The sequence below is a fragment of the Pteropus vampyrus genome, unplaced genomic scaffold (assembly GCF_000151845.1).
Source record: "Pteropus vampyrus isolate Shadow unplaced genomic scaffold, Pvam_2.0 Scaffold256, whole genome shotgun sequence".
Classification (NCBI taxonomy): Eukaryota; Metazoa; Chordata; class Mammalia; order Chiroptera; family Pteropodidae; genus Pteropus; species Pteropus vampyrus.
The window spans coordinates 649,327-661,999 of NW_011889037.1; the positions used below are offsets into that span (position 1 = coordinate 649,327).

At 61.5% G+C, this 12,673-nt stretch overlaps 2 protein-coding genes across 3 annotated transcripts in view; one reads left to right on the forward strand and one right to left on the reverse strand.

Moving 5' to 3' along the window:
* SCRIB (scribbled planar cell polarity protein) overlaps window positions 1-9,839 on the forward strand; it is a 20,782-nt gene extending 10,943 nt beyond the window's left edge. Inside the window, exons 21-32 of the mRNA XM_011374944.1 lie at window positions 5,143-5,547; window positions 5,632-5,679; window positions 6,936-6,998; window positions 7,649-7,756; window positions 7,871-8,030; window positions 8,122-8,257; window positions 8,354-8,545; window positions 8,635-8,777; window positions 8,865-8,902; window positions 9,023-9,097; window positions 9,313-9,364; window positions 9,455-9,839. Of these exons, the coding sequence (XP_011373246.1) occupies window positions 5,143-5,547; window positions 5,632-5,679; window positions 6,936-6,998; window positions 7,649-7,756; window positions 7,871-8,030; window positions 8,122-8,257; window positions 8,354-8,545; window positions 8,635-8,777; window positions 8,865-8,902; window positions 9,023-9,097; window positions 9,313-9,364; window positions 9,455-9,600 (1,566 nt within the window). The 3' untranslated portion in view covers window positions 9,601-9,839. The remainder of the gene's footprint in view (window positions 1-5,142; window positions 5,548-5,631; window positions 5,680-6,935; window positions 6,999-7,648; window positions 7,757-7,870; window positions 8,031-8,121; window positions 8,258-8,353; window positions 8,546-8,634; window positions 8,778-8,864; window positions 8,903-9,022; window positions 9,098-9,312; window positions 9,365-9,454) is intronic.
* Window positions 9,840-10,029: 190 nt separating this feature from the next.
* Window positions 10,030-12,673, reverse strand: part of IQANK1 (IQ motif and ankyrin repeat containing 1) — a 7,430-nt gene continuing 4,786 nt past the window's right edge. The window contains exons 3-9 of one of the 2 annotated variants that reach the window (XM_011374901.2): window positions 11,467-11,606; window positions 11,341-11,395; window positions 11,139-11,231; window positions 10,848-10,956; window positions 10,662-10,755; window positions 10,454-10,588; window positions 10,030-10,379 (exon numbers count right to left, since the gene is read on the reverse strand). In XM_011374901.2, coding sequence (XP_011373203.2) covers window positions 10,076-10,379; window positions 10,454-10,588; window positions 10,662-10,755; window positions 10,848-10,956; window positions 11,139-11,231; window positions 11,341-11,395; window positions 11,467-11,606 — 930 coding nt within the window. In that variant the 3' untranslated portion in view covers window positions 10,030-10,075. The remainder of the gene's footprint in view (window positions 10,380-10,453; window positions 10,589-10,661; window positions 10,756-10,847; window positions 10,957-11,138; window positions 11,232-11,340; window positions 11,396-11,466; window positions 11,607-12,673) is intronic. The other variant, XM_023520278.1, reaches the window with a different exon arrangement.

Sequence of the window (12,673 nt, forward strand, 5' to 3'; positions counted from 1 at the left end):
TCACTGCTGTCCCTGGGGCTTCTTGGTATAAGCTGATGTGACTTTGTCTACTTGTAACCCACATAGGCCTCTGAGGGCTCTTCGCCCGCAGTGCACACCAGCTCCGCCCTAAGAGTGTCCTTGCCTGCAGGACCTGTGGGATGGGGCAGTCACCTTGGGTTGGCCCATCTACAGTGGACCTTTGGGATGTGACTTCCTGCCACCCCATCCCTGCACAGCCAGAAGGGGTGGTCACTCGTCCTGTGTGTGTCTCCTGAGTGGGAAACGGGTGGCACTTGTGTCCTGTGCTCCCAGGTCGGACGCTGGGCCATTAGCCGCGCCGCCCACATCTCCCTTTATCTTCAGGAACCCTGGTGGTTTCTGGGGATGACTGTTCATGGGACTTCAGCCTCGGCCACGTGGTACCTAGAGGAGCTTTGCTTTTTGTTTACTATCTGAAAACGTTTTAGTCGACACAGTGCTGCAAAAACTCAGGGAACACATGTGGTTTCGTGGTGACAGGTTTAGACATCTCGAAGAGCAGGGTGCTGTGTCCCCAAATTTCAGGAGCACACTTGGCTTCGCTGTCTGGACACAGGGTTCTTCTGGTGGTGGCCCTTTCACTTACTGCACCTGGCGGTTCCCCGCCAGTGCCCCAGCGAGCCAGGCAGTGCACTCCGCTGCCCATCGACGCCTTGGGGCAGCTCCCGGGATGGGGGCCGCACCCCGCAGACCTGCCCTGGGCCTGGCAGGTGGTGCCCCCCCCCGCCCCCACCCCGGCCTCTGCGCCTCCGGGGAGTTTGCTCTGTCACGTGGCTGCAGCTGCTCTTTTATGTTCTAAGTGTCCGTCTTTCGTTACGTGGAGCACAAATGTTTTTGTCACTTTTGCCTCTTAAGAATGGCGTTTTGGAGGTTACAGGAATGTAAGTTTTTTATGAGTTAAATATTGACGCTTTTATTTTGATTTTTCGTTTGGGTTTCCACTTAAAACAACCTGCTCCAGTACGAGATGACGAAAGCACTGGCCTGTTTCCTTCTAGTCCTTACGCAGTCCTTAAAAACGACTCTGGGACTCACTGGGCTTGCTTTTCAAGCACGTGGGTATGCCGTCCCCGCAGTCTGAGCTGGTTGTCGCCATTCCCCACTGGAACTCGTGGGTCCCATCCACATCCCCCGGGTGTCAGTGTGTGCCGGCTGTGCCGGATGTGGTCCTGCTGAGCTGTAACTCATTTCTGTCATACACCCTTTCACTTTACAGTGTGTGTTGATACCTCGTTGGTTGGGTCATCCATTTTTTTCCTCCTGAAAAGTTCCAGTCTGTTTAATGTGTTTTTTCTTTGAAATGAACCTGTGAACTTTCATAAGGAAAGTTGGCTGGGATTCGGGACTAGCTTTGACATCGGAAGTGTCACCTTGTGAGTGAGACCCCCACACACTCAGAGATTGCTCTTACTTTCTGGTTGATTCTGGTCAGTGATTGTGTTTCATGTCCTAGCAGAAGCCTTGAGGCCTAAGCAGTGTTGCTGGTCTCCCTGTCCCCTCTGCAGGCCCCTGGTGGCCTTGTGCAACTTTAACGGGCTGTTTCGTCTATAATTCAGTGTTTGCTGTGGTTTCTGGTATAACGTGTTTAATTGAGGGGGGCTGCTTCTGTTTATAACCTGTGCGCATTGTTACTAGAGGGGTTGTCGGGGTCCTAGGCACCTGTGCTGAGTGAGGCGGCTGTCTGGCCCATAGGCTCCCTCCAGCAGGTGCAGTGCTGTGAAGATGAGCGGGCCTTACATGCTAGGCCCCGTCCTGCCACTGCCCGCTGTCCAGCACCTCTGGGCTTCGTCCCATGGGACTGCCGTGCTGCTGGGCGCTCCAGGGCATGGGCTAGTGCTCACTACCCCTGACATCTCCATTCTTGAGCTCAGCCCACCAGCCTGGCCCCTGTGGGAATTGGGGTCTGCCAATGGTCCTCCTAGCTTCATTTAGACTGCAAAGTCTCGGTGTCACCTGTGTGCTGGCCGTGTCTCCCCCAGCACTCCGAGCAGCAGGTGGCCTTGACCAACAGCTGTGTATCCTGCTTCACACCTGCTGCGGGGCCACAGGCCGGGGCTCAGCTGCTCTGGGGCCCAGTCTCCCGGTCCATACGACAGATGAGAGCTGAGGCCACTGCACAGGGTTACTGGAGGACAGGCCCGCCCGCCCTCCGTCGGGACTGCGCTCCCGGGCACATCCGGGCACCCTGCCCGTCCAGACGGACTGTGGTGCCTGCAGCGAGGTGGAGACCGTCCTCCTGCTCCTTCTCTCCTGCGGTCATGCTCCTCCTTGTTCCGTTTGTCTCCACCTGTCCCTCCTGGTCGCACTGGCTGGCCTCGTCGGGGAGCCAGTGTGGGACTCGGAGCAGGAAAGCCTTCTTTCTCCATGTGCCTGCGGCTGATGCCCTAAGGAGAGAGACTAGTCACTCCTGACATGCCTATTGCTTCTGATTTTCCTACAGGTCTGTCTGTAAGGAAGAGAGTTTCTTAATCAGCCACTTTTTTTTATCCTGAAATAAGATTTCATACAGGAAAGGCGTCACGAGTGCTCGATTCTTTTGTTTATCGATTTCCCAAATAGCAGGCCGGTGTCTCGGAGACCTCCCAGGGTGGCTGGGTGTCTTCTGTTTTTGTTTCAGTGTCGTTAGGCCCACGTGGGTCTGTGTGTCCCATTGTGTCTGTGCCCACATTGTCCCCGCATGGGGCAGCATGGCTCCTGTGTCCTCGCAGCGTGACGCCTGTTGTTCACGGTGTCCTTGTTCTCGAGTGTGACCAGGTGTCTGTACGTTTGCTGTCACAGCCCTGGAATCGGCCATTTCTGGTGGGCCCAGCGTGTAGAGGACCAGCAGGCTGAGTGCTCGCGTCCCCTGGGTGGTGGTGGCCCCTGGGCCTCTGTGCAGATAGAGCCTGAGGAGTGGAGCCTCTTGGGAAAAAAAAAATGAAGTGTACTGTTATTTTCAATTTCTATTTAAGGTTACGGGTTTTTTACTAACCTTTGATTTTCTATTTGTGTCTCTTCCTCACACTGAAAATTGTTTTTAAATGCTATTATCGTGATTCCTAAATAATTTCAAAGTTCAGTACCGATGTTATTAATCACAAGACGTAGAGAGCAGTTTAAGACTTCTTTGTCCTTACGATTTATTTGCCCGACTGCGCTGCGTACTCGGCTCCTGTGTTTTCAAGTCGTTTGAAATAGTTCTTTGTATTGTCGTGCTACCAACGTGACGTATACTTAGGTGTATTGTTTTCAGTTTTTAGGGATGACTAAAAAGTCATTTTCTTACCAGTGCCCACCTTCCCACGGTCCGTCAGCCTTGAACAGCACTTTGAGGGGTCTGACCTTTGTCTTCCGCTCCCATAGGCACCATCCGTATGAATCTTGGTTTATCCTGTTGTAATTTCTCCTTGAGAAACATAACCAAATACATAAAATAATTTTCGACTTGGAGCAAAAGGGCAAAAACAAACAGCGTCTCTCAGGCCCCCTGCGCGTCACCTTTGTGGCAGAGGGTGCCGCCCGGGACACCGAGCATCTGCTCGGGGCTCCTCCTCCCGACTCTGACCTTGCAGTTGTGGTGAGCACAGCCATCCCTGTGCAGAGTGCCCCTCGCCGCGGGCCCAGCTGAAGTTCCCGTGGATGCATTTTTGGCAGGATTATCACAGAAGCAACACTGTCTTCTCAGGGCCTCCTGCCAGGACGTCCGGGCAGCGGTTTGTCTCATTACCTGCGGTCTCCACGTTGGTGTCACCAGGTTTCCCCACTGCAAAGTGACTCTTTCCCCATGGAATTAATAGTGTTCTGTGGGGAGGTCTTGGAGGATGTCCGAATGGCCCATACCTCATCAGAGTTTCACCCGCCAGCTCAGCCCCCATTGGTGCCTGGCCTGAGCACGTGGTGGGTGCCACGTGGCGCTGTCACCCGTCGCTCCTGCACACCCATCGCTAAGCTTTCTGAGAGAGCCTCCCCTCCTCCGAGGTGCTGCGTGGCCCACGCGCCCTTGGTGCACACACGCCGGTCTCTCTTATCTCACAGGTGACGTTCTGTCACGGTCGCTCTGGGTTTCATTGGCTGCCATTGGGCTTCCAGGTGGCCTGGCCCTCCACATGACACCGCCCCACCCCCACCCCCACCGGCCTTTGAGCACCTTCCTCTCCGGCACAGCGGATGTGCTGGCTCGTCTCACAGTTACCACCAGTCCTGGGTCACCTTTCCCAAGGAGCACTGGTTCCTTTTGGTGAGAAGTGATGTTGAGGCCCTGGGTGTGTCGTGTCATGCACGCAGGCGTGTGCACGTACACACGACTGTCCCTGTGACTGGAGGCTTGCGGCCACGTCCGCTCGACCAGCAGTCCAGTCCACTGTAGGCCAGCCCCTCGTGCTTGGGTGGCCTCTGACGTGAGCCAGCAGGTGGCCTGTCCGCCGGGGCCCTCTGTGGGCCCCATCCCCCTAGTCTGAGGCCTGCCTCTCAGGCGCTGTGGCTTTCACCTGGTGGCCCTGGACGTTGAGGAGGAGGGCACCTGAGTCTCGTCGTTTAACCTCCTCACTGTGTGGGTCTTGGAGGTGTATTTATTCCGCCGCAGCTGTGTCTGTCACGCTCCCACGTTTCCCATGGTCTTTGCGGGGTATGGTTCCTTGTTTGGCACCTGTTGTTTCTGATCACTGTATTGGCCCCATGAATGGCAGCTTCTGTTGTGACAGTGTCTCTCTGCCTGCCGGATGCCCTGTCGCCTCTTCCTTTCTGTGTGGCTGGAGTCTCTGCCCAGCCCTTTGGTTATCATTCCCGTGGGGTTTCTAACCATGACCATAGCTGGGGTGCGTTTCAGCCCACACTGATGGCGACCCTCGTTAGTACGGGCCCCGTTCGTGTTGAGGGTCTTCCATGCCTGTCACCCTGCCACCCCCTCTTCTTTGGTTGCAGCCGAGTGGCCCCTTTCGTCCCTCGTGGGGTGGGAAGTGAGCCGGGTTGCCCCTCAGAGCTCACGACCAAAGCTCATCTGGCAGCCAGGCCCCAGACCGCTGACCCCACCCCAGGCCCCAGGCTCTTGCCCTCCGGATGCCAGTTGCAGGGGTGGCCTGACTTGGCCGCCACTTCTCAGCTTAAGTGGCCGAGCGCCTTTCAGCTCAGAGCCCGTTGGCCTGACTCTCTCAGTCGCCCTTTGCTTCAGGATCATTGCTGGGCGCTCGCCCGCCTTGCAGATTCCAGGGATGGCCTGCGGATCTGTGGGCAGCACCCTGTGTCACCAGGCACCTCGCGGCTCACTGCCCCCGGGCTTGGTTCGTCTGCTCCTTGCTCCAAAGTGAGTGCGGGATTGCCCCGCCCCAGCAACATGGCCCAGCACCTCAGCCCTGCGGCTTCCGGCGGGTCCTAGGCCAGTGGGCCTGGGAGTGGGGCCTCCAGTTGAGGGCCCCGCCTTTAGCTCGCTGTCCTCCTCAGGTGTCCCCGGGCGTCATTGCCAACCCCTTTGCGGCAGGCATCGGCCGCCGAAACAGCCTGGAAAGCATCTCCTCCATTGACCGGGAGCTGAGCCCCGAGGGCCCTGGCAAGGTCAGAAGCAACGGGGCCGGCAGCCCCCCAGGGCCAGGGAGCCTGAGGCTGTGGGTCGCTGACCGCTGTCTGTTCTGCTCACAGGAGAAGGAGCTGCCGGCACAGACCACATCGTGGGGCCCGGAGGCCGCGGTGAGTCCCTCTGTTCACCTGAGCCCCCACAGGACAGAGCTGCTGGGTGGGCACGCAGGGGTCCTGCCCCCAGGGTGAGGGCTGAGACTGCCATGGAGGGCCCTCACCGGGGTAAGGGCACTGGAGGAGGCCGAGCCTGGCCTGGGGGACAGACAGGCCAGGGGCCCAAACTGGGACTCCTCCCCGCCACCTGGCACGGGTCTTGTCCCCTTGATCCTTGACCCAAGCCGTAAGGCAGGTGGGGCTGCTTCCCGAGAAGGCCCCTGGCCCTGGCCCCCTCCCATCTCTTGACCTTGGACTCACGGAGCAGGCTGGGTGAGGGGGTCCCAGAGGCAAGGGGTGGCAGAGGTACCTGGAGGCCACCAGAGTGCTCGGCATCCTTGTGGGATGGTGCACAAGCCTAGAGCAGCTGCGAGGAGCCACGGAGACGAGGGGTGGGGGCAGAAGCCCAGTGCTGACAGCTGGGCGGGGACGGACACAGTCCTCGGCCCTCCCTCAAGAGGTATAAATAACCTCCCAGAGGCTGAACTCCGCAGGCCGCCACAGCGAGACCACAGGAGCGTGAGTGGTGGGCGGTGGGGCGCCAGGAGGTGCTGCCACTTCTGAGCAGGGGGCTGTGCCGGGTGAGGGCCGGGTGAGGGCCTGGCCAGGGCAGGGAGGTGGTGAGGGGCCAAGGGAGCCTTCCAGGAGCTGTGGTCTGAGCAGGAAGCCCCCAGGTGGGGTGAGGGGCTGTCCTCTCACCAAAAGGAGCACTGCTATGGGGCGGCTGGGGGGACAGAGGGTCCTCCCTGGCTGTACCCCTTTGAGTCTTGTGGGGAGGGGTAGGCGACAGGAAAGTGCACTGGGCCTCAGCCTGGGGCTCTAGGAGCCCATCCCTCCCCCCCCCACTTGTCCCTATTCTGTCCAGTTTCATCTTGGTTGTCTGTCCCCTCTCCCGTGGAGCTCCAGACTGCCCACTGCCACAGACAGATGCGGGGACAGGGCCAGGGGCCACACACTCCAGTCCTCCCTCTTGTGCCCCCGTGCGTTGGGGAGGAGAGAGCCTGCTGGATGCCAGGCCACAGCATTCTGGGAAGAACCCCTTGGTGCTGGCCAAGCAGTAGTCCGGGCCCATCTGGGGATGACCCTCGGGCTGCAGTTAGGTCAGGGAGCTAAGGACCAGTCTGTGCCACCAAGGCAAGCACCCCACCCCCAACTCCCCCTCGTTGGGCCCCAGCCCCGCCCAGCTCTCAGCCACCCACCACCTGGCTCCCCAGATACCGGCCAGCACAGCTGGAGGAAAGATGGCTGAGGCCCCTTGCTCCCCGGGCTACCAACAGGTGAGTGCCCACCAGGCGGGGGTACAGGACAGTGAGTGCGGAGGGGTGCTTGTGTGCAGTGCTTTCTCTCAGGTGCCACTCCTCACTCTAAGGGGACAGCCTGGGGGTAACTGGCAGTAGAGGTGGGAGCTCCCTGTGGCTCCCGTGGCCTGAGCAGGCTGGGTGGGCAGTGCCTCTTCCCCTGGCACCTGGCTGCCTCACCCCGCCAGTCCTCTTGTCTGCAAGCCCCTCCCCCAGCCCCCCAAGGGTGGGGGTGGACACTCACAGCGCCCATGCGGAGCCTCCTCCTGGCCTCTCCCTTCTGAGTGCCGGCCCCACATTCTGGGCACCCACTCTGCCGCCCACCTTGGTTCCATCTCTTTCTCTGTCTTTCCCCACCATCGCCCCCACCCTTGACCTGAACCCCTGATCCCTTCCCTTGGCCCTGGCTCCTGCCCTTTGCAGACAAAACCCGGGGTGATCCAGCCACTGGCTCAGGCCTGGCCAAGGGGCTCCCCGGCCCCCAGGGGCAGAGACGGTCCCTGCTCTGTGAGTGCCCTGGCCCGCAGGGTATGGGGGGTGGAGGTGGTGGGCGGGAACAGCTGTGGGGTGGGTGGTGGCTGCAGCCCTGCAGCTGTCCTAGCACCACTCAGGAGAGCCCTGTCCCCCAGCCCCGCTCCCCGCCCTCCCCTGATGAGCTGCCCTCCGATGTGAAGTGGGCCTACAGGACCTTTGCTGCTGTGCCCGGCCTCCACCCGCCCCAGGACACAACTGCCCAGGTGCGTGGTGGCTGCCATTCCCCTGCTGCATGCACCCGCAGGGTGTGCCCCTTGGGAGAGGGCCTGGTGCGGGAGGAGGGGGCCCCACCAGGTCTCAGATCTCGCTGCCCGCAGCCTCCCACGCCCGGGCCCACCGCGTCCCCAGAGCAGCTGTCCTTCCGTGAGCGGCAGAAGTACTTTGAGTTGGAGGTGCGGGTACCCCAGGCCGAGGGCCCCCCCAAACGCGTATCACTGGTGGGTGCTGATGACCTACGAAAGATGCAGGAAGAGGAAGGTGAGCAGGCAGGCAGACAGGTAGGTGGACGGTGGGCAGGGAGAGGCCGGGCTCTCGGCCTGACCTGTGCCCCGTCCCACCCCCCCCCCAGCCCGAAAGCTGCAACAGAAGAGGGCGCAAATGCTGCGGGAGGCTGCGGACGCGGGGCTCGCCCTGGACGGGGAGGCGCCTGAAAATGAGGAGCGAGAGGAAGAGCCGCCCTGGGCCGGCCCGAGCCCTGCCATGGGGTGAGGCGGGTCAGGGGTCGGCACCTGGTCTCCCAGGCACGCCCCTCCCGCTGGCGCCCCGCCCGACTGGCCCTCCTGTCCTATCCCCTGGCCCAGGCTAGGCCCCGCGTCGCCTCCGCCCCTGGGAAACAGCGCGCCGGTCCGGACCGCTAAAGCCGAGCGGCGCCATCAGGAGCGGCTACGCGTGCAGAGCCCCGAGCTGCCTGTGCCTGTGCCGGAGCGAGCCCTGTCCCCTGCCGAGCGCCGTGCCCTGGAGGCGGAGAAACGGGCGCTGTGGAGGGCAGCCAGGTAAGGCCCTCGCGCCCGCCCACCAGCCACTGGCGCCCCGCCCCCTGCTCCTGCCGTCTCCCCCAGCCCCACCTGCCGCGCCTTTGCAGGATGAAGTCTCTGGAGCAGGACGCCCTCCGCGCCCAGATGGTCCTCAGCAAGTCCCAGGAGGGCCGGAGCAAGCGTGGGCCTCTGGAGCGGCTGGCGGAGGCCCCTTCGCCGGCGCCCACCCCGTCACCCACCCCTTTGGAAGGTCCGTGTGTGGCGGAGGGCAGGCAGGGAGTGGGGGACTCAGCCTGCAGCGGAGACTTCTCTCAATGTCCACTTCTCGTCCCCCCAGACATCGGCCCCCAGACCAGCACCTCCCCCGGACGCCTGGTGAGGACCAGCTGTGGCCTTTCCCCGCGCCCCTCCCTGCGGGGCGGGGCGGGGTCCAGACTGCACCCCCCACTCTTCTCCTCAGCTCTCGCCTCTCTCCCCTCACGCTGTCCTCTCAAGGCCTTGTCTGGGAGGAGGTTCGACTACAGGGTGTTCGCAGCCCTCCCTTCTTCCCGGCCTGTCTATGACATGCAGGTACCGGGCCCTCCCGGCCTGTGTGGGCCGGGCCGCCCCGCCCGGCTGCGCCTATCTCCCTGCCTGTCCCCCCCGCCTGTCCCCCCTCCAGCCCCTGCCTTGTCTTTCTGGGGCCAGCGCCGTTCCTCGGGCATGGGGCCTCCCCACCCAGGCTCACGTGGGTGGTCTCAGCAGTCTGGGGCGGGGCCCTGACCTAGCTCTTCTCCCCGTGACAGTCCCCGGACTTTGCTGAGGAGCCGAGGTCCTCGGAACCACCTCCTAGCCCCGGTGAGTTACCCCGGCCAGACCAGGGGATTGCGCCTGGGGTGCCTGGGGCCCCCATTACCTCTCTCTCTCTCTCCTGCCTCTGCCTGCCAGGCCTGCAGGAGGAAGATGGAGAGGTAGCCATGGTGCTTCTGGGCAGGCCATCGCCAGACGCCATGGGCCCAGAGGAGGTGACCCTGTGCAGCAGCCGCCGCCCAATGCGGCCAGGGCGTCGTGGCCTGGGCCCCGTGCCCTCCTAGAGGGTCGGTGCCTCCCCCGACTGGGGGCGGGGCCCTGCCAGCCCCGACACCACCCTCGCCCCCAGTCTTTTAACCTGGGTGTTAGTATTTTAAAGAGATCCCTCAGGAGTTCTGGTCGCTGACTAACTGCCCCCTCCCCAGCCGGGACCCCTTGGCAAGACTGTAACTAGTGACGTTTGTACAACCAAAGACTCTATTTTGTGGTTTAAGGAGAATAAAATTGACTACGTTTTACCTTCCGTCCGTCTGTATATCCTCCCACGCGCACACAGACGCCGCCCCCTCCTGCCCCTCCGGGGCGGGGACCACCCCAAGTTCCCAAAACTGCCCTCCAGCTGGGGTTCCCCTGGCCGCGGAGGTACACAGTCCCCGCCCCCGCCGCCCTGCAGGGCGCGCACACACACACACGGCAGGGACGCGGCACGGTGCTAGGCCCAGCGCCCCGCGGCGCACTTTGCTTTATTGAGGCGGGTCTTTAAAGGCCTCCGCGAGGCAGCTGTACCCGCAGTGGGAGCAGGATCCGGAGCTGCTCGGCGGGGGGCCACTGAACCTTGGTGACGAAGAAGAGGCGGAATTGCCCCAGGCGCGCCTCCTGGAACTGGGTGGGGCCGTACTCGGGCCCGTCGTTGGGCCGCAGCAGCGACTGGTACCTGTCCCCGTCCAGCAGCCGGCGGCTCAGCAGCTCCTCCGCCAGGCCTGGCTGCACCGCCTCCAGCTGCCGCTGCACCACGGGAAACAGGTCCACCTCGCGCAGGTCGAACACCAGCGGCTTCCCGTACCTGAGGGGCGGGGCGCGGTGAGGGGCGGGGCGCGGTGAGGGGCGGGGCAGGGCGGGCCTCTTGCGCCTCCTCACCTGAGGGCCCCCAGCAGCGCCAACCGAATCCTCTCCGGCCGCAGGTGGTCCGGGTTCACCGTGTCCACGTAGTTGGTGTCCTGGTAGCGCAAGAAGGTGGCCGCCTGGCCCGAAGGGTCGATGACAAGAGGCCACCTAGGAGTGGCTACCAGGTCACTGACGTTGCCCAAAACCTCTGCTGGCCCCTCGCCCGTCTCGGACCACTGACCGGCCATCGGCGCGGATGCGGTCCCCCACGTCCTTCATTAGCACGTCGTGCAGCTCAGTGACCTGGCACTTCAGCCCGGGCGCCTCTTCCTCGCCTGTGGGGACGTCAGGGTGGGGCCGACCAGAGGACCCAGTGCCCGCCTGGCCGCTCCAGCCACCCCCCGCCCCCAGCCCGAGCCCTGCCCACCCTCCTGAGTCTGCTCCCGCAGCTCCAGCCTGGCCATGGCCAGCGACTCCTCGGCCTTCTGGGCCTCCTGCCGTAGCCTGTCCACTTGGGCCTCTGCGTCTTTGATGGCCTGGGGGAAGGGTCCACACTCCACTCAGAGCAAGACTGTACCCCCTCCACATCCGGAGGCCCAGACACCCACGGAGGGGTTGGCGGACCCCCACCCCAGGAGGCCACTGCCGGAGAGGACACCGTTGTTCAGGAAGGGAAGGCACGCGCCAGGAACCCAGGGCTGGGTGGGGGAAACCCCACCTGCAGCGTGAGCTCGGTCTTGCCCATGTGTCTCTGCTCACACTTGTCGTGTTCGGTGACCCTCCGGCTGAGCTCACAGTAGGCCTGCTGCAGCTGCACAGGAGGGCCGGGGGCCGCCAGCCCGGGTCAGGCTCGACGCCTGGGTCTCCCCACCCAGCGCTCCCTCCTCCCCATCAGCTGCTTCTCCCAGGTGGCTGTTCACCTCTTTGTGACACTGCTGCTGTTCCTTAGCCAGCTGCTGCACCTTGAGATTCACGCTGGGGTGGGAGGGAGCACCGAGTCACAGGGCGTCCTTGCCAGCCACCCCTCCTCCCGCCCGCGGGCGCACCGCTTGGCCTCTGCCTCCTTGTTACGCTCGGCCTCCTGGGCCCGGCGCTGCTGCTCGGCCTCCATGTTACGAAGCATGGCCTCAGTGAGGCTCAGGTCCCACGACTGCAGCACGCTGGCCACAGCGTCCAGCGAGGCCACCTAGTGACAGGAGGTCAGGAGCCGAGTTGTGTGGAGCTTGGGGAGGATGGGCTCCTCTCTCCCGGTTTAAAGAAGGGCGGCGGCTTGTAGAAATGGGGCTCTCACAGAACCCCAAAAGCAGATGCCCTCGGGTCCTCTCGGTCACCCTGCCAAGGCCAGACTGGGCCTCCATCCCTCCATGTACCTCTCCTCCCTCCACAAGCCCCGCAGCTCCCTTCCTCACTCTGCAGGACAGCCCCGGGGCCCCCCTCGCCCAGCCCCCCAGCAGCCCCTCACCACCCCGCCTCTCCGAAGTGCCACCCCAGGCATTCGGAAGTGATAAAGGACCTGGACGGCAGAGTTCCAGAGGCGGGGCTGGCACCATTCTGGTCCTGGGCTCCAGTGCTGACCCCAGGACTGTTCCCTGGTGGGCAGCTTGCCAAGCCACACAACTTCAATTTGCGGGGTTAGGTGAGTGGTTTGTGTTTTACAAAAGAAAGTTCAAAATGTGTAATATCAAGGAGCGGATAAATGAACGGATGACAGATAATGAGAGCAGGAATGAATGAGTGAATTAGATAACTGCGTGAAAGTGAGAACAGGCAAGTGAGCGAGCCAAGGAATTAGTAACTTAAAGTTAAGTTGCAAGTACTTCGAAGAATAAGGGCTGTCACCTGTTGAGCACAGCTGTGTGTCAGGAATTGTGCTAAGGAATTTCATTCATTATCTCATTAATCGCCAAAAGGCCCATTTATAAACATACAGAAACTGAGATTCAAATAAGTTTAAGAATTTCTCAAAGGTCAGTTTGTAAGCAGAACAGGAATAAGTGGAAAGCTAGATGAGTGAACGTGAAATAAAAGAACGTAATGAATAAATTTATGAACAAGCTAATGAGTAGACGAATGATGAGTAGATGAATTAGTTAATGGCTTAAATGATGAATGAACATTGGATTAATTGAATGAATGAATGAAACAATGGATACGTGAAAAAACAGCTGAAGGGATTTAATGGATGGATAATTATGTAAGTAGGTGGTTGGCTGAACAGCTGGATGAGATGAACTGCTGAGCCTCCCTTCCCTG